This window comes from Narcine bancroftii, chromosome 3 (assembly GCF_036971445.1).
Source record: "Narcine bancroftii isolate sNarBan1 chromosome 3, sNarBan1.hap1, whole genome shotgun sequence".
Classification (NCBI taxonomy): domain Eukaryota; kingdom Metazoa; phylum Chordata; class Chondrichthyes; order Torpediniformes; family Narcinidae; genus Narcine; species Narcine bancroftii.
This window is the reverse complement of record NC_091471.1, coordinates 159,833,942-159,855,485: the sequence shown is the minus strand read 5'-3', so window position 1 is coordinate 159,855,485 and position 21,544 is coordinate 159,833,942. Positions and strand designations below refer to the sequence as shown.

Below are 21,544 nucleotides of genomic sequence, written 5' to 3'. Positions count from 1 at the left end.
CAAATGCTCCTTCTCGTCTTTGGGTAGACAGGCGCCAGGGATTCCCAGGAATCAGTGAGGATGTTGCATTTCTTTACAGAGGCTTTGAACCTTATCTGCCACCTGCCCATGACAGATCTTGGAGCAGAACACCAGTTTTAAGTCTTTGGCAGCAGGGAAGTGATGTAGCCTACTCAATGGAAATGAATGAGATTAACTAAGGCCTCTTCTAACTTTGAGGTTGGCTAGGGAAAATGACAGATGATGAGGAGACTAAGTTGGTGGTACCTTTTCAGTGCACTTAGTTGGACCTTCCCAACAAAATCTTTCCAAAGAATACACATTGATCATTGCAAGATGGGAAAAGATAGGTACCAAGAACCATGTGGGTCTTGAACTGCACCAAGCAGACAACACTCATTTTCTTAGCTTTCCAGAAAGTAATAATAACTTAGCTTCTTTCATTTATATTTAAACCTTCTCTGAAGTTAAATGGTATTGAACAGAGGTTTATTTAAACCATATCATCAGGCATCAAATAATCTGGTTGGAGAGGATTGTAAAAGAAACACTTAAGAACAAATATTGTCAGTACGCTAGTGTCTAATGGGGCTACTATCAGTGTAAGATGATGCTTTTCTCTGTTTAAGTGTACTTTTGTTTTTAACAATGCGCTTTTCTCTTATATGACATACCCTGTGGAATTCTTTGCCCAAGGATGCACTGGAGTCCACCTCATTTAATATATATAACACACAGATAGATTTTTGCATAGTATGAGAATTAAGGGTTATGGGCAAAAGGCGGGTAAATGGAGCTGAATCCACTTCCACATCTTGATGATCTTATTGAATGACAGAGCAAGCAACGCAGGCTGGATGGGTCCTATTTCTTGTGTTCTTATGTTATGTATTCTGCATTTTTGTTTTATTGTAACATTGTTTTATTTGTTTTTATTCTTGCACTACCTATTGTACTATGTAGAGATGGACTTCCCTGAATATACGCAAAATAACATTTTCCACTTTATCTCTGGCCACAAGACAATAAACAATTCAATCCTAAGTGACACTGATGAAACAACACATGATGATGATTCATTTTATTGTCATCGTATCAGTAAACCAGCCCTTGAAATACAATCAGCATCGAGCGGCAGTTAAAAAACAGTGCTATATACTTTACAATAAAATATGTGCAATTAAAACCAACAACAACACTATTCTACAATGAACTGTTAAAAAGGACTGATTTTACAATGAGTGCAGGACCACTCAGCGCCGTGATTCAGTGATCAACATAGTCACAGCTTCATTTTAAAAAATGAGCCTACTGGAGCGTGATTGAAGGCTCCTGTAGCATCTGCTTGAAGGGAGAAGAGTGAATAATCCATGATTTGGGAGAGTTGCATCTTTGATGATGTTTCTTGCCCTGCCCAGACATCATTCCCAAAAGATGATTTCAATGGTAGGCAAATGGATTCCAATAATCCATTGGGTAGTTTTCATTACCCACTTGGAGTGCCTTGTGATCTTGTGCATTACAATTCCCGCTCCACCCTCTCAATGGTGCATCTATAGAAATCCAACAGTATCCTGGGACAGAGGTGGATCTTCCTCATGTTCCTCAAAAAATAAAGATACTGTTGTGCTTTTTTTTTAATCAGAATTGAAGAATTCAGGGACCGTTAGATTTTCAAAGATATAGATGCCAAGGAATTTAAAGCTCGGTAAATGTTCCACCACCAAATGCTCCATTGATGTAAACCAGGACGTAAGTATGACTTCTGGCATGCCTGAAGTCCACAATGATCTCCTTGGTCTTCTGAGTGTTGAGTGTCAAGTTGTTATCAGCACACCATAAGGCCTGGTGCTGAACTCATAGGCCTCTTTAATCAGGCCTACCACCACATTCAACAATTTATACCTACAATGAGACAATAATCAAGCTTAGTTCAGCAAAACTTTGTGGGAAGAGCAGAAGAGAAGCAGTTAAAGTTATGACTCAAGCCATGGAGAAATGCATTTTAAACAACATGAGAAAATTTATGTTTTAACACCACCAAACAAATGTGACATTCAGAGTTGGATGTTGGAGTGAGGGTGGAAGTATGTGGTACGAAAAGATATCTTGTGAAAACTAAAGGAAGAAATAGAAGTGCATATGTAGATCACTTAATTCCTGTGAGAGATACACAACATCCTGCCTGGATGCATCACAGCATGGGACGGGAACTGTTCTGCCCAAGACCACAAGAAACTGCAGAGAGTTGTGAACACAGCTCAAGCCATCACACCAACCAAACATCCTTCCATCGACTCCATCCATACCTCCCGCAATCCAGGGAAAGCTGCCAACATGTTAAAGTCTCCATCCCATCCTAGTTAAACTCTCTTATCCCGCGATAACAGCAGAAGGAACCATGAAAACACAAACCTTCAGATTCAGAGCAGTTTAATTCCTGCTGTTATCAGACTCTTAAATGGATCATTCATTGGTAAAAGATACTGCATCTACACTATTTTAACTGTACTTTTCACAATACCTGCACTTTGTCTTGTAACACTACACCCTGCACTTTTGATTTGTTATTGCACTACCTGCTATACTTGAGTATAGGTTGATTTGTCTGAACAGCATGGTACACATGATAATTAATAAATAACTCAATTCAAAAGAATAAACTGGCCCTGCAACTAAAACCAATTAAAATCATATACTTCAATTAAAATCATATACTTAAATTATTTTAGAAATAGCAAAGTCCCAATTATTTTATTGGACGTTCAACGCAAGCCTGATATTCTGGATCTAAACTAGATTTCTGTCAGAATAAAGGCAAATGGATGCCATATACGAATTCCGTTGCCTTGGAAAGTTAGCCAACATATTGAAAAAACCAAAACACCCCAGCCACACTATCTGCTCCCTCTTCCCATCAGGGAGAAGGCTTAAGAGTATGTATGCATCCACCAATAGGTTAAAAGATCATTTCTTCCCTGCAGTGGACCTCATGACAGTGCTCTCATGTTACCCTTTCCTAGTGCTAATTCATCTTCCTTTTCATTGTAACCATACACTCTGAAAATTGTGCTCTTACATGGCTGTATGAATGTTACAGATAAGCTATAAGTTCTTCACAGAAGAACCATTCTCATTGTACTAGGAATTTTATGGCAAATAAACTTAAATAATGCCATGAAATTCAACCCAGAAGTTACAGCAGCAACAGGCTTATATATAACATAGGCTGCATCTCTGAAATGCAGCTCCATTGGTCCCATTGAAATGAATGGACCCAAATTTCAGAAGGCAGAGCAGAGCTTCGCAGTAGGTAATAGTGTTTCTAATCGGGGATGAATTTTTAGGCAGAATTTGCTGACAGTAATTATCTGCCTGGTCCATTCGAAAACAATCCAAAATTAATCTGTCCAGCTTCAATATGGTAATGATTCCATCCAATATTGCTTTCCATTAACACATGTATGTTGAGGGCAATTACTTTGTGGGAGAGTATAATTTATGAGCCTGTTTGCCATACTTTTGACTTAAAATTGAAGACAACTTGATGAGGCAGGGGTGGGACATCATGGCCTTCCGAACAAAATATCTTTCCATTCCTTTCCTCCTTAAATCTTCATCTACCTTCTTTCAAGCACATGGATTTGATTTTCTTCCCTTATGGTAATGCATTCCACATTCGTACCCCTCGGCATAATGTAATAGAAACTTCCTGTCAACATCTCCATTTCCCAACATGACCATATCACCAATTCTTCTCGGATGCAGCTGGTCACTTTGATAATTTTGTTAGACTTGCCTGCAGATAAATTGTGGCACAGTATTTATTAAATATTGTGAGAGAAAGGACAGCTCACTGTTGCATTCCACTAAAGTCGAGCTGCTTTTGTTTACAAGATAGGCAGTGTTATGCAAAAGTTCTGCTCTATGTGCTTCAGGGGTGGGGTGGGGGAAGGATATCAAGGTCCTGGAGAAGATGGAAAAAGACTTACAAGAATTGAGAATAGCCGATGATCAAGAAAGGTTGATGGCACTGGGATTATTTTCTGCATAAAAGAAATGATCAGTCAGTGACACGATACAGTCCATAACATTGATGGACTGATGGTGTAAAGGGAGAGGTAATGTTTCCACTTATGGAGCACTCGAAAGGCTCAGGCCATAAATATAAGATGGTCCCTAATACAGATCTTACTCAACTTACTAAGATTCAATTCAAACATTTTTATTATAATGCCATTGAGCCTTTGGGACATGTCTTAATGATGAGATGCTATTTCTTATTGTATTAAATAACACATCAACTCAAAGACATAAAAACTCCCAATGCACTTTGCCTTGCATTTTCAATCAATGAAATTTTTCAGAAATGCTTCCCTTCCATACATTAAGGAATGTCTGCAAATTCGATGAGCTTTTGCTCATTAAAAATTACAGGGATATGGAGAAAGAGGAGGGAACTAAGAATGTCATTGCACAAACACAGCTCTGATCCAGAAAGTTCTAAATTCATGTCCCAATCCAGCTCTTAACCCAGATTAGTTCTTCGAGCAGCACTGCTGGAGTACTGATTGTCAGAAATTCAATCTTTCGGATGTAATGTCAAACTGAGGTCCTGTCATATACCTAAGAGGCTGCATGGTTCCATTATGAAGGAGAGAAGAAAAATTATCCCTGTTGACCAACCCAGGAATTATTCTCTCTGCTGATCTGATACATACTATATAATCATCAATATCACCTTGTTCAAGATTCAAGATTTAAATTTTTTTTATTGTCATTCACTAACATACAAAATTTGTCAACTTTTGCCCACCATAAAGTCACACAAAGAGGTACCACTAGCATTCCCAGCACTCCAAACAATAAGAAAGAAGCAAAAGGAGAGTTCCTTCAGAGACACCAAATGTCCATGGATTCTCCTCCAGTGTTGCCGCAGCTTCTGTGGGTGCACAGCCTTGTGTTCGAACCATTGGCCATCCCGAGCTCCCAAATCCAAACTGACACAGTCATAAAAATTTTCAATGTCTGAGACCCTTCGGGAGCCCTTTTTATACTCAGCACCCTCTCAAATCCTAGCCCCGATTCATGGTTCCTGCTGGTTCCTACAAGGCAGAATCCAGCAGCCCGCAGCCCCTGTAGGTCATCCAGCTGCTGAGTCCCTCTCTGGTTCACTGTCATAGTCTTCTTCCCTGTCGCGTCATTTCCCCTAGGCTTTTCCTTCTTAGAGGAGGAAGTTTTCCCACTCTGATGCTCTGCACTGGTCTACTGGCACTGACCTCCATCTTGGTCACAGACCTCTGCATTTTCTAGAAGTTGAAAAATTGACAGCCATTTGAACAGGCTGTTTGAAACTGTAAAGAATGTAGAAAATGTCACAAAGGAATGACAAATATTAAGGAAAATAACCATTGTCTTGTGTAGACTGATAAAGATTTGTTTCCCTTGCAGATAGACAATTACCATTAATATAAAAGGATGCAGAAATATGACACAGGAATGTCAAACATTAAGAGAAGCTTCCTCTGCTTTGTGTGTGATAAAAATTTGATTAACCCTGCAGTTAAGAATTAGTATTAGACAAGGTTGCAAAAACACAAAGATGCCTGACATATCTTAAAAACAAAACCTCGAAACATCACCTTAAATATGTAGGGACCAAAACATAAACGAGATGAACTTTTTGACAATTAATTTACATTTCTAAGAGAAAAACCAAAAAGACAGATGCTAATGAGAAAAAGGTACAATCCACCTCAAAACATGTAAGAAACCTGTGAAATTGCACCATATAAGGTGTGCCAAAATACTCTAGACTTTGAGTAAGGTTCAATGCAGGAAACTAATGACACAGTCTACTCTTCTTTGTACTCCTTGCTCCCACTAGCATAATATAATAAAGTTGGTTGTATGCTCCGTGGTTCTGTTGTTTGTTCTGTTACAGCTTACTATTACAAAATCTGTACGGGGCCATCAGCATCATTATCGGGCAGTAGGACCCCGCAGAGAAGCGCTGTATCTCCATCACCCCAATTTCCCAGGTCTACACCGTGGCAGCACTGCTGTTACCACATCTCTGTCGGTGCTGTCATTTTTGCTGTTGTGGGAACTTGCTGTTCCATGTTTCCTGTACTCCAATGGTGACAACAGTTAAAAAATAGAATGCACTTGTTTACTGTCCACAAAGTTTGGTAGATAGTGCTGAGTTTGTGAAGTGAATTATATCGATGTGCATTTTTTCTTCATGGGGAAGTGGTTATGAAACACACTCACAAGTTGTGTTTTCATTCTTTGGCTTGGCTTCGCGGACGAAGATTTTTTGGAGGGGGTAAAAGTCCACGTCAGCTGCAGGCTCGTTTGTGGCTGACAAGTCCGATGCGGGACAGGCAGACACGGTTGCAGCGGCTGCAGGGGAAAATTGGTGGGTTGGGGTTGGGTGTTGGGTTTTTCCTCCTTTGCCTTTTGTCAGTGAGGTGGGCTCTGCGGTCTTCTTCAAAGGAGGTTGCTGCCCGCCAAACTGTGAGGCGCCAAGATGCACGGTTTGAGGCGATATCAGCCCACTGGCGGTGGTCAATGTGGCAGGCACCAAGAGATTTCTTTAGGCAGTCCTTGTACCTCTTCTTTGGTGCACCTCTATCACGGTGGCCAGTGGAGAGCTCGCCATATAACACGATCTTGGGAAGGCGATGGTCCTCCATTCTGGAGACGTGACCCACCCAGCGCAGCTGGATCTTCAGCAGCGTGGACTCGATGCTGTCGACCTCTGCCATCTCGAGTACTTCGACGTTAGGGATGAAAGCGCTCCAATGGATGTTGAGGATGGAGCGGAGACAACGCTGGTGGAAGCGTTCTAGGAGCCGTAGGTGATGCCGGTAGAGGACCCATGATTCGGAGCCGAACAGGAGTGTGGGTATGACAACGGCTCTGTATACGCTTATTTCTGTGAGGTTTTTCAGTTGGTTGTTTTTCCAGACTCTTTTGTGTAGTCTTCCAAAGGCGCTATTTGCCTTGGCGAGTCTGTTGTCTATCTCATTGTCGATCCTTGCATCTGATGAAATGGTGCAGCTGAGATAGGTAAACTGGTTGACCGTTTTGAGTTTTGTGTGCCCGATGGAGATGTGGGGGGGCTGGTAGTCATGGTGGGGAGCTGGCTGATGGAGGACCTCAGTTTTCTTCAGGCTGACTTCCAGGTCAAACATTTTGGCAGTTTCCGCAAAGCAGGACGTCAAGCGCTGAAGAGCTGGCTCTGAATGGGCAACTAAAGCAGCATCGTCTGCAAAGAGTAGTTCACGGACAAGTTTCTCTTGTGGCTTGGTGTGAGCGTGCAGGCGCCTCAGATTGAAGAGACATTCTGTCTATTCATAAATGACTAAAAGACTTTTGAATCTTGAATCTTAAGCAAGGTGATATTGATAATATGTGTTAGTTCAGCAAAGGGAATAATTCCTGGGTTGGTCAATGGGGATAATTTTGAATAATCAACATGGTTTACCTCTGTACCTGTCATACCTCGAATAAATTGGACAATTTGATATCAAATCCAACTTCTATGTTGCCATTATTCAGCAGGCAGAATTTATATACCTCTGCTGCCATCTTCTGAGCTGCATTGAAAATGCATCATTATTGTCATCCAATTTGATCAGTGCCTGCAGTTCCATTGGACTCCCTCTCCTCCCTCTCTCGCCCTCTCCGTCCCTCTTTCCCCCTCTCTTCCCGACCCACCTCACCCCTCCGGGATTTTATCCAGATGTCTTTAGACATGCAGGAGTCTCAAAAATAGCCATTTAATGAAGGAAGGAGGTGAAGATGACCAAAAGAAGACAGTTAATTCTGTAGACAGACAGGAGACAGCAAATGTTGGAATCTGGAGCTATATTCTGCTGGATGAATTCAACAGGTCAAGCAACATCAATAGGAGTAAAAGAATTGTCAATGTTTCAGGCTGAATCCCTTCATAAATTTCATTCTGTCCTCAACTTGAGTTACACTAAAAGTTGTAGTGGCACTCCAGTAGTGAGGGAGTCCGTAAAGTGATATCCCTTCATGTAAAGGATCACATGGCATTAGTTGGAAGAAAAGCAGGATAAGTCTCCTGCTATCCTCGTCAATATTTACCCTGTTATTTAACATTTCCTCAACAAGTTTCGATATCAAACAGCGTTTGATTTGTTCTAAAGCATAGGTAACCAACATTGATTTGAGAATTTGAATGAACTCAGACCAATCTAACACACATTAGGGACAGTCATTCTTTTGAACTGTAGTGACTGCTCTAAGCAGGAAACAGATGTCCTTACCTTTATTACTGTGAATGGGAAGAAGGCGTGCACAAAGACAGTTTTGCTGGATTTGACAAGTGCACAATCATGGCCATTGTGATATGGGGATGACTTTGCATTGCTCGACGATAGGGAATTCATGACCTCACAGGGGGCAGTGTCCCTATTTATCCTGCATCCACAAAGGTGGCCACGTGGGAGCTTGGTGTTCCTGAGCAAAGTGCACAGTGGTGATGCAGTGGTTAAGTTGTTGAACTGCTTTTCAAAAGGCCTGGAGTTAACAATCCAGAGACCTGGATTCAAATCCCACCACAACAGTCATGGAGGTTAAAAATCAGGAATTTAGAAAAGACCAGCTTGATTTGAAGTTATGATAATAAACTATCAGATTGTCAACAATGAAGGGGAGTAAATCTGCCACCTTTACCTGATCTGACCAAACTGTGACTCCAGACTCACTACAATCAAGTCAAGTTTATTGACATCTGATTGTACAATTACAACCCGACAAAACGGCGTTCTTTGGTCCTTGGTGCAAAAACATGCAGATATAACACACATACAGACAAATAATACATATGCAGGACAAGTATTTTACTTATAAAAGTGGTTAGTGTGAGCAGTTCCTTTGGACATTCTGCGTTCTCACTGCCCATGGGAAGAAGCTGTTCCTCAGCCTGGTGGGGCTGACTCTGATACTCCTGTATCTCTTCCCAGATGGGAGCAGCTGTGTGTAGGGTGGAAGGGGTTCTCAATTATTTTGTAAGTCCTCTTTAGATATCAATCCCGGTAGATCATGTTGATGGGGAAGGGGGCGGGGGGAAGACTTCAGTGAACCTTTCTGCCACTCATATGGTCCTGTGGATTGATCTCCAATCCATTTTTCTGCAGCAACCATAGCACATTATGATGCAGCCGGCCAGGGCACTTTCCATAGTGCTCCTATAGAAGGTTGACGTAATGGTGGCCAGTAGCCCAACCCGCTTCAGTTGTCTCAGGAAGTGCAGTCACTCTTACGCCTTCGTGACAAGTGAGGAGAAGTTGAGTATCCACGAAAGGTCACTAGTTAAGTGAACTCCAAGGAATTTGGTGCTTTCCACTCTCTCCACTACAGAATTATTGATGTGTAATGGAGGGTGGTCGTTCCTGGTCCTCCTGAACATCACGGTCATCTCCTTCGTCTGGTCAGGTTGTTACTCTTGTACCATTTCACAAGATTTTCTTCCTCTTTTCTGTCGTGTTACTGCTGTGTCATCTGCAAACTTGATGACACTGTTGGAGCTGGATCTGGCGATACAGTCGTGGGTCAGTAGCGTGAACAGGAGCTGGCTGAGCACACAACCCTGAGGTGCACCAGTACATTGCAGTCGATTCTGCAATGGTCTAGCAAGCCACTCTCTTCAGACACCACTTGTTTAGACTTTGTTTGCACAGGAAGGATATAGTCTAGTGGCAATAGCATCATAACAACCTCCCCATCGGCGTCAAAAAAATTAAGGATCTGGTCAACCCATTAGGAAATGGCCTCTTCCCAATTTTTATAGCTGAACCACAGAATATATTCTATCAGGGTACATCAGAGGAACTATTCTTGAGGAGTCACGTGATGGAGTAGTGGCCGGACGGTGAACTCCAGCCCTCTCCAGAAAAGTCGGGAAAAACAAGAGAAAATACAAAGGCACAGAAATACAAGTTAAAGAAAAGTGAATATAAAGGTGGAAAGAAGATGGAGACAAAAGGAGAAAAATCAAAATCAACGGAAAGAAGAGAGGAAGAGAAGACAACGGAGGAAAAAGGTGAAGGCCTTACCTGTCCGAAGAGGCCCGCTGTGGAGAGAAGACCCCACTACCTCAGGTCGGTAGAAAGAGAACTACAACAATGGCTCACAGAGCCGAGTAAAAGTGCGCAACCGCGCATGCGCGACTCCTCGCGCATGCGCGATGCGCATACAAAAAAACACACCGACGGGAGGGGGGACCAGCTGGGGAGTCGATCTCCACAGACGGCAACGACAGCTGCAGAACACCTGCAGCAAGAAGAGACCACAGAAGACAATAGAAACAAGAAAGAAGAGGAGGAAAGGGCAGCAAAGAAACAACAGATGGTCAACCTAGAGGAAGAAGAAGAGGAAGAGGAAGAGTACAGGGAAATAGAAGAAGAAAAGATAGGCAAGGTAAAGGAGGTACTTGCTCTTGTTAGAGGATACATGGAGTCATTTAAAGAATGGCAAACACAGGAATTCAATGATTTAAGAAGAAGAATAAACAACACAGAAAAGAAAATAAATAAAATGGATATGACCTTAACAGAAATGGGGAAAAAAATGGACAAGATGGAAGAACGGGCAATAGCAGCAGAAATGGAGGTAGAAGACTTAAAAAAAGAAATTGGAGGAATCTAATAAAAAAACTAAAGAGACACAAGAATTACTAGCCCAAAAAATAGATATAATGGAAAATTATAACAGAAGAAATAACATAAAGATAGTGGGCCTTCAGGAAGATGTAGAAGGCAAGAATATGAGGGAGTTTATAAAAGAATGGATCCCTAAGGCCCTAGGATGTCCAGAACTACAGCAAGAAATGGAAATAGAAAGGGCACATAGAGCATTGGCCCCTAAACCACAACCACAACAAAAACCAAGATCTATTGTAGTAAAATTCCTAAGATATACTACAAGAGAAAAGGTACTGGAGAAGACAATGGAAAAAGTAAGAGAGGGCAACAAACCACTGGAGTATAAAGGGCAAAAAATCTTCATCTATCCAGATATAAGCTTTGAACTCCTAAAGAAGAGAAAAGAGTTCAATGCAGCAAAAGCGATTTTATGGAAGAAAGGATATAAATTTACACTGAAGCATCCTGCGGTATTGAAAATATTTATTCCAGGACAACAAAACAGACTATTCTCGGATCCAGAAGAAGCACGAAAATTTGCAGAACAATTACAAAAATAGACTGAGGGATGAAGACGGGTAATGAGAGCAAAAATTATCACGATTGATATGTATGTGGGTAAAGACAAAAATAGACTGAGGGATGAAGACGGGTAAGGAGGGTAAAAATGACCACGATTGATATGTATGCGGGTAAAGAGGTATAAGAGTGAATAGAGACAATGGGCATATGTGAAAGTATCTGTAATTAGAGGAAAACATAGAAAGTATAGACAAGAATTAATAAGGGAAGGTAATGGAATAGAGAGAATAAGGAGGGAACTAAAAGAGTGACCTTTGTGACATATAAAAAACGAAATCTTTTCTGGGGGGGGCTGGGTGGGGGGAAAAGAGCGGTCACTGCAAAATCAGTTGACGCTTGCGAGTGGATTCGCAAATCCAAATGGAGAGGGGAGATGTGGTTGTCCGACAAGGGATAAAGGGCAACTCAGGAGGGGAAGGGGAGATTGAGGATAAAGAAGATAGAAATAGGAGAATAAGGAAAATGTTGGATGTTGTAGGAATGTTGTCTGGTAAAGAGTTGAAAATAAGAAAACAGAAATGGAAAAGGAGGAAAGGTAATGATGGAAAAACGGAAAGAGAAGATAAACAAAATATAAAATGGCTACGCTGAACTATATGACTCTAAATATTAATGGAATACATAACCAAATTAAAAGGAAGAAACTACTAAATTTACTGAAAAAGGAAAAAATAGATATAGCATTTGTCCAAGAAACACATTTAACTGAATTGGAGCACAAGAAATTAAAGAGAGATTGGGTAGGACATGTAACAGCAGCATCGTATAATTCAAAAGCAAGAGGAGTGGCTATATTAATTAGCAAAAATGTGCCATTTAAAATAGAAGAGGAAATAATAGATCCAGCAGGGAGATATGTTATGATAAAATGTCAGATATATTCAGAGCTTTGGAATCTACTTAATATATATTCACCTAACGAAGAAGATCAAAAGTTTATGCAAGATATCTTTTTGAAGGTAGCTAATACGCAAGGGAACATACTAATAGGAGGGGATTTCAATCTGAATTTGGATCCAAATATGGATAAAACGGGGAAAAAAATTAACAGGAAGAACAAAGTAACCAAATTTATAATTAAATCAATGCAAGAAATGAAACTTGTGGACATATGGAGGAAACAAAACCCAAAAGAAAAGGAATACTCATACTACTCGACTAGACATAAAACATACTCAAGGATAGACCTATTCCTGTTATCAGCCCACATACAAGGGAGAGTTAGGAAAACGGAATATAAAGCTAGACTATTATCGGACCACTCACCCCTGTTATTGGCAATAGAGCTAGAAGACATCCCTCCAAGAATGTATAGATGGAGATTAAACCCCATGCTACTTAAAAGACAGGATTTTAGAGAATTTATTGAAAAACAATTAAAAATGTACTTTGAAGTAAATACGGAATCAGTGGAAGATAAGTTTATACTATGGGACGCAATGAAAGCATTCATTAGAGGGCAAATAATAAGTTATGCAACCAAGATGAAGAAGGACTATAATCAGGAAACAGAGCAGTTGGAAAGGGAAATAATAAACATAGAAAAAAAATTAGCAATAAAGGAAGATACAACCAAAAGAAGAGAATTGGCGGATAAAAAAATAAAATATGAAACATTACAAACATATAAGGTGGAGAAGAATATAATGAAGACAAAACAGAAATATTATGAACTAGGGGAAAAAACACACAAAATCCTAGCATGGCAGCTTAAGACAGAGCAAACTAAGAAAATGGTCTTGGCAACAAGGAAAAAAGACAAACAAATTACATATAATCCAAAAGAAATTAAGGAAAACTTCAGAGAATTCTATGAACAATTATACCGAACCGAAAACGAAGGGAAAGAAGGGAAAATAGATGAATTTTTGACTAAAATTGAACTACCAAAACTACAAATAGAGGAACAAAATAAATTAACAGAACCATTTGGAACAGTAGAAATACAAGAGATAATAAAAAAATTACCAAATAATAAGACACCAGGAGAGGATGGACTCCCAATAGAATTCTACAAAACATTTAAAGACCTAATAATACCGCCCCTCCTGGATGTAATCAACCAGATTGATGAGACACAAAACTTACCAGATTCATGTAAAACAGCAATAATTACAGTGATACTAAAACAAGGGAAAGATCCACTCTCACCAGCGTCATATAGACCAATATCTCTGCTAAACACAGATTATAAGATAATAGCTAAACTATTAGCGAACAGATTAGCAGAACAGGTACCGAAAATGGTAAATTTAGACCAAACTGGATTTATCAAAAAAAGACGCACAACAGACAATATTTGTAAATTTATTAACTTAATTCATGCAGTAGAAGGAAATAAAGCACCGGCAGTAGCAGTTGCTTTAGACGCAGAGAAGGCCTTCGACAGAGTAGAATGGAATTACTTGTTCAAAGTATTGCAAAAATTCAGTTTACCGGAGAAGTATATTAATTGGATTAAAGCATTATATAAGGGACCGTTAGCGAAAGTGACAGTAAATGGACATGTATCAAAGCAATTTAACTTAAGCAGGTCAACGCGGCAGGGATGCCCACTATCACCATTATTGTTTGCGCTAGCTATAGAACCACTAGCAGAATCGATAAGAAGAGATAATAATATAAAAGGAATAAAAATAAAAGACAGGGAATATAAAATCAGTCTGTTTGCGGATGATGTGATAGTGTACTTAACAGAACCAGAACTATCAATAAAAGAACTATATAAGAAATTGAAGGAATATGGAGAAGTGTCGGGATACAAGATAAACGTAAATAAAAGTGAAGCAATGCCTATGAATAACGCGGATTTCTCAAAATTTAAGGAGGAATCCCCATTCAGATGGCAAACGCAGGCAATAAGATACCTAGGTGTGCAAATAAACAAAAATCTAGGCCAATTATATAAACTCAATTACAATCCACTAATGAAAAAATTACAGGACGATTTAGAGCATTGGAAAGAGCTACCACTAACACTGATAGGAAGGATAAACTGTATTAAAATGAACATTTTTCCAAGGATACTATACTTATTTCAGGCATTGCCAATACAACTGACAGAAAAATTCTTCAAAGAGTTAAAGAAAATAATAAGGAGATTTTTATGGAGAGGGGGGAAACCGAGGATAGCACTAGACAAATTAACAGAATGGTATAAACAAGGAGGCTTACAATTGCCAAACTTCAAAAATTATTATAGAGCCGCACAATTAAGGTACCTATCAGATTTTTATCAAACAAGGGAAAAACCAGACTGGACAAGACTAGAATTAGATAAAATAGGGGAAAAGATACCTGAACACATATTATATAAATGGGACGAAAAATTGGTACAACATAGAACTTCTCCAGTATTACACCATCTCCTCAATATATGGAAGAAGATTCATGTAGAAAGAAATAAAATAAATTACCAAATACCAAAACTAATATTGACGCAAAATAAGCTACTCCCTTTTACAATAGACAACCTTGCCTTTAGAAAATGGGAAAAAAAAGGGATTAAAAGAATAGAAAATTGTTTTTCAGGAAGTAGATTCTTATCCTTTGAACAAATGAGAGATAAGTACAATATAACGGGAGATACAGCGCTGGCATATTACCAACTGAGATCCTACTTGAAAGATAAATTAGGAAGCAACTTGAGTTTACCAGAGGGAAGTAACCTTGAATATGTGATTACAGATACAATGTTAATCAAAAGATTTATAAAAAATATGTATATTAAACTGCAAGAAAAGGAAAATGAGGAAACAAATGGTAAAACTAAACAAAAATGGGAACAAGATTTAAATATAAAGATAAAAAAGGAAACATGGGAGAAGTTATGCTCTGGAACGATGAGAAATACAATAAATACGAGGCTGCGTATGATACAATATAATTGGTTACACAGACTATACATTACACCGCAAAAGTTAAATAAATGGGACCCAACAGTATCTGATAGATGTTTTCGATGTAAAAAAGAAAGGGGAACAACAATTCATGCAATCTGGACATGTGAGAGAGTAGAAAAATTTTGGGATGATCTCAATCAGATATTAAATAAAATAACAGAAAACAATATACCAAAGAATCCAGAGATCTTTCTCCTAAGTAACATAAAAAATAAAGAATTTGGAATTGACTTGGAGGATGCACAAAAAAGATTTGTTAAGATAGCCCTAGCTGTAGCAAAAAAATGTATTATGTCAACCTGGAAATTGGAAGATAATTTGAAAATACAACAATGGTATATAGAAATGAATAAATGTATTCCATTAGAAAAAATAACATATAGTTTAAGAAATAATATTGAAATATTCGAACAAGTATGGGAGCCTTACATTAAATACAATAGCGAAAACCTACCGGGAACAAACATTACCTAAGTTGATGGAAGGAGAAGAGAAGAAAAGAATGGACTCAGTAGAATTTCTGGTGCATTTTTGTTGAATGACAACATTGTCTAACTGAATTAATGCAACCTAGATTGTATAACTAAAATGGATGAGAGGGGGGGGGGATGGGGGGGTGGCTTGGGAGGAGGGAGGGGGGAGGGAGAAAAAGTCACTGTAAATGTGTGGAAAAGAAAAAGTGTATATCATGGCTATTGTGATTTATGGTGTGAAAAATAAAAAATTAAAAAAAAAAAAAAAAAAGGAACTATTCTTCCCCAAACCACAAGAAATTGCAGAGAATTATGAATGCAGCTCAGTCCAACACGCAAACCAACCTCCCTTCCATTAGTTCTGTCCATGCCTCAGGAAAGCTACCATCATATTAAAGGACCCATCCCTCCCTGGCCATTCTCTGTTCTTCCCCCCTGCTGTCAGGCAAAGTTCAAACTTATTGTCGGAGTACATACATGACATCATATACTACCCTAAGATTTTTTTTCCTGCAGACCAGGCAGAATTTCTACTTATAGGTAGTGCAAAAAAACTGTACTCAAGAACAGATATGCATACAAAAGAGAGAAATGTAAATGAAAAAAGAAATGTAAATAACCTGACTATGCAATACCTAAAATAAATGTTCAGTCTTTAAATGAATCTCTGGGTTTACTGTTTAGAAGTATTGGTGCCTCCATACTAGGCCATGATGCACACATTCCACTACGCATAGAGGTTTGCCAAGGTTTTCAGTGTCATACCAAATCTTTGCAAACTCCTGAGGAAGTAGAGGTATTAAATTTCTTTCTTCATGATGACATAAATGTATTGGGTCCAGGCAAGGTCCTCTGAGATAGTGACTCCCAGGATTTTAAATATGCTCACCCTCTCCACCTCTGAATCCCCTACTGATCACTAGATTGTACCTCTGGTTTTCCCCTTCTGAAGTCCATAATCAGCTCCTTGGTTTTGGTGATATTGAGTGCGAGGTTGATGTTAGTGCACATTTTCAATCTCCCTCCGACCCCTTTTTATACAACCACAGAGGATACATTGCTATCTGACTCCTGAATAGACTGCTGAAACAGGTCCAAGCAGATGATATCTCCCTGGCCCTACAATCAGCCCTGGAACACCAACTGGAAATCTACTATCAACACAATAGTACCAAAAAAATCCCCAAACTATGTAACTTGGTATCAGTACCGCTCTCTGCAATTGGATCCATGATCAACAGTCAGTGAAGATTGATGACAGCATCTCCACCTTGATCATCCTCAGCACTGCCCTATGCAAGGTTGTGAGCTCATCCCTTCTAAAATATTCCCTTTACATCCATATCTGTATGGTCAAATCCGGCACTAACTCCATCTATAAAATTGTGGTTGCACCACCATCGTAGGTAGGATTTATGACAATGACAAGTTGAAGTACACAAGGGAGATGGAGAGTCTAGTGGCTTGGTGCTTCACTGCCTGCTGCTCTGTCCAAGAACACAAGAAACTAGAGTGTTGTAAATGTGGCTAAGCCATCACACAAACACACATCCGCCCCTTCATCAAATCAATCTATATCTTCCTGCATAGCAGCCAGCATATTGAAATACTCATCCCATCCTGGACACACTGTATTCATTCTCTTCCTGCAAGGAAGATTCACAAGTATGAAATCATTCGAAATGATGTATCACGAGATTCAAAGACAGTTTCTTTTCTGCTGTTGTCAGGCTCCTGAATGAACCCCAAAATAGTAAAATGATGTTTCCTTTGCTCCATATTAACTGACCTCTCTCTGTAACACTGCACTTTCGCCCTGTGTTTTACTTGTATGAGATATTTAACAGGTTTGCTCCAAAAAAATGCATCTGGTACATGTGACAATAAACTTGAATTTAAGTCTTATTAGTAAAATGATTATGTCCTTGAATCATTTCAACTGAAATTTTTCTCTGCAACACTATACTTAGCACTTTTGTTTTATTGTACTACTTATTGTACTTAAGTACAGGTTGACTAGCCTGGAAAGCATGCAAAACAAAGCTTTTCACGGTTTCTCGGAACATGTAACAATAAACAATTCAATTCAATTTAAATTTCCATATCTCAAACAATGGAAAAGTCACATGAAATGCTTGCCTTCATTAGCCAGAGCATAAAGAAGAAGGAGGTTATGGTACACCTTTACAAAGCATTGGTTAGGCCACAACTAGTATGGTGTATGTAGCTCATCGTCAGAAGGATGTGATTACAGTGGAGAAAATGAAGCAGTACTTCAGCAGGTTGATGCCTGATTTGGAGCAGCTCAATTATGCGGAGTAACAGGATAGGCTGGGTTCATTTTTCTTGGAGTAAAGACTGACTGAAAACCTGATAGACGTATACAACATTATGATGGGCATAGATAGAGCGATTAGTCAGAAACATTTTTCCCCACATTGTCCAAAATTAGATGTTGTAGGTTCAGAGTGAGTAATAAAAGAACCTTTCACTCAGAACTCAAAATGCACAATCCAAGTGGGCAGTGGAGGCGCAAGCTCTCAACTTTTAAGGAAAATGAAGATGAGTTCTTGAGTTGCCAAGTTATAAAAGGTGACAGACCCAGTCCAGACCAATGGGTTTATTGTAGATGGATACTTAACGATCAGAATGGACAAGGTGAGCTGCAGGAATGGTCTCTGCATTATTGACACTGCACCCGATAAAATGGGCTGCTGATTCTTTTACATTTTAGAGGTAGTGACATTTGAAAAATATTTATTCAAGTAAAGGACTTTGAGACATCCTGTAAAGGGATGGGAAAGGCACTTCGCATGTTCACATCCATCTGCTTTTCTCTCTAAATATGAAGGAATTTTGCCCTCAAACCACTTGCCATTGATAATCAGCAATTCAAGTGACACAAGGGGCCAGTAAAGGAGAGTGTGAAACTCCGATGAGAGTTCATGGATCCAAAACATTATTGTTTCTGTTTGTCTCCCTGTGGATGCTGTCTGATCTGCTGAGTATATTCAACCTTTTCTGTTTTCATTTAATACACGAATATAACTCAAGCATCCCATCACTGGAAAACACTGAAAAGATTAGTCATTTTGTAGACACGGAATAAGGAAACTAAGACTGAGAGAAATACCAAAGGGAGAAGTGAAATGAAGATAGTTAAACCATAAATGGCCCTGGAGTGACATTAGAGTCCAGAAATCTAATCTTGAAAAGATTTGATTTTATTTGGTCTCTCTTTGAGATAATTGATTACGCTCCATGAATGTGATTGAATTGCACAGTGCTAAGCTTCCCAAAAGGGAGGCTGAAGGTACTGCAGTGACATTGTATAAAATGTTCTTGCATCAGATGCACTTAAAGAATTTTCCTTGGATTCATGTCCAATATTTGTTCATCCAAATAACTCTACTTGATGAAACAAAGTATATATATTTCAAAATATATACTTTATTCATATAGATACCAAATATATTTGGGTTGTCTATCTCTATGACTTTTGTACTCATCAATTCAATACATTCTCATATAATGTGTCACTCCCTTTCATGTTTCCTCTTTAACCAATATACTGTAAAGCATTTGAAATGCTGTTACATGGTGCTCAACTGCCTCAGTGTCTGGTGATGGTAGGATCTCAGAGCATGGTCCTTCCCTACACAAACTCTATGATGGTTAACCAAAACAGTACATTTCTCAGCAGTTTGGAACGTTCCAGTCAGCAATGTTGCTTGCAGTCGTGACTCTGGCTGGCCAGTGAGCCAATAGTTGAAATATAGTCGTCAATCAACGTGCACAAAGAGCAAGGTTACTCATGTTTTGTCAGAGATGATGCAAATTGAATGTTAAATATCACCCCTCACACAGACTCCCTAAATGTTTCCTTAATGTTCCTATAATCGTCCTGCATTTTACTCAAAGCACATGTCCTTGAATTACTAACCTCTCTGCTAAATAAAAAATCTTCTTCCTTTTGATTTTGTGTCACCCTCTCATCATTTATGCAATTTGATTATATCTCCCCTCAGCCTCTTTCCTGTTGCAAATTAAATAACCTCAACTTCTCTCTATAATTAACATCCTCCACCCTTTGCAACATCTTTACACAATTCTGCTCTTTCTTATGATATCATATCTTTCCTGGGACAGGGTGAACAGAGTTGTTCACAGTTCACTGATCTTTCACACAATTGAACATTATTTTCCTTGTGCCCATTGTTATGGTGCCAAATTTAGTTTTCATTATTAAACAAGATTCAGATTATTTTATTGTCATGTAATAGTACAGAACATGTAATATTACACAAAATTTCCTTCTGCCTGTAGTAAGGCAGACAAAGAGTCACCATTCATGACACCAGAGCCCCTTACAGTACAAGAGAAAGAGAAGCAAAAGAGTCCCTTCAGAGTCACTGAGTGCCTGTGGATTCATCTCCAACCCTCTCATAGCCTCTGCAGCCGCACAGACTCCAGATCAAACCATCGGGAACCCGAGCTCCAATTCCAAACCTTCGATACAATCAGGAAGCTTCAGCACCTGAGGCCCTTCAGGGCCCCTTATTGCCCTCAGCACCCGCTCGAATCCTGGCTCCAATACCTCGTTCCCATGAGCCAGTCTCCATCAGCCCACAGCCTGTGTGAATCCACCGAGAGCATGTAGCCCACAGCCTGTTTAGGTCCCTCAGCCGATGAGCCCTTCACTGGTAAGCTGCTGAGGTCACCTTCTCTGTAGTGTCACCATCCACTGCTTCTCCTTCTCAAAGGATGTGTTCTTTCCATTTCTGGTCCCCTGCACCAGTCCGCTGTTCCCTTGAAGTCTGCAACCCCTCGTGGCCACTGTCATGTTCTGCCATCTTGGGCACAGACCTCTGCAGTTGCAGTATTTTACTTATGAACATCATGGTCTCCTTTAACAAGCCATTTAAAGCCTGTTCAGAGCCACTGAGTTTGGGACTGAGGAATGAACACTTCAGAGCAACATTGTGCCTCCGCTCTCCCGGTTCCACATCACCAACAGCACTGCCGTTACAGCAACTCTGCTTTCAATGCTTATAATTCTGGTTTATCTTTTGCTTCCTTTTTAGATTTATATGATCATATTAAATATCTTTCACTTAATTCATGCTTCAGCAAAGTAAGTATTTATTCACAGTTCAGCAAAACAAATTTATATTGAATTAATTTCCTACATCTCAGTATAAATGAACTTTGTTTCTGTTACTCACGTTTTGCGGATTGTAATAGGCAGGACCAAGTGATGTATCTCTGGAAGGTGGTAAGTGCCTGGACAGAACACCATCCTCAGCCTCCTCATAGCCATAGGATTGGTTGGATGCGGGAATCGAAGGGGCACTAGCTGCAGGGCTCAAAACTAACTGCAGCAGAAAGAAGAGAAAACCATCACCTGTTACATTAACAGTGCACTGCCACGATGTTTTTTTAATTGAGATTAAACAATGCATCCTTATTAATGTGATTTTGCATGTAATCTACAGTAAGACTGTCAGATTTATCAACTTATGCATAGAAGATTGAATCACAGTTAGACATAAAACACAGAACAATGCAGCACAGGAATAGGCCCTTGGGCCCACTATGTCAGTCTTGAGCAAAATGCCAAACTAAATCTCTCTGATTACACATGATCCATATCATTCCATTCCCTGCATTTTCATATGTCTATTTAAACATCTTTTAAGTGCTTTTATCTGCTTGCATCCTTATCCCTGGCAGCCGGGGATCCATTCCCTGTATATATCCTCTAGAATTTGGCATTTTTATCCTGGGTAAAAGATTTTATCTATGCCTCCCATAATTTAAAAAAAATTTTCAAAGATCACTGCTCAATCTTCGATGCACTCATCCTTTTTAGCTCATTCCTTCTAATCCAGGTAGCATCCTGGTAAAT

The 21,544-nt window shown here is 39.5% G+C and overlaps 1 protein-coding gene across 17 annotated transcripts in view; it reads right to left on the bottom strand.

The window, feature by feature from the left end:
• stpg2 (sperm-tail PG-rich repeat containing 2) overlaps nucleotides 1-21,544 on the bottom strand; it is a 715,538-nt gene that overhangs the window by 570,468 nt on the left and 123,526 nt on the right. For all 17 annotated transcript variants that reach the window (XR_011353877.1, XR_011353872.1, XR_011353875.1 and 14 more), the window contains exon 5: nucleotides 20,862-21,011. Coding sequence is in view for 10 of the 17 variants with exons in the window: in XM_069925670.1 (XP_069781771.1) it covers nucleotides 20,862-21,011 (150 nt within the window). In the remaining 7 variants the exon portion in view is untranslated. The remainder of the gene's footprint in view (nucleotides 1-20,861; nucleotides 21,012-21,544) is intronic.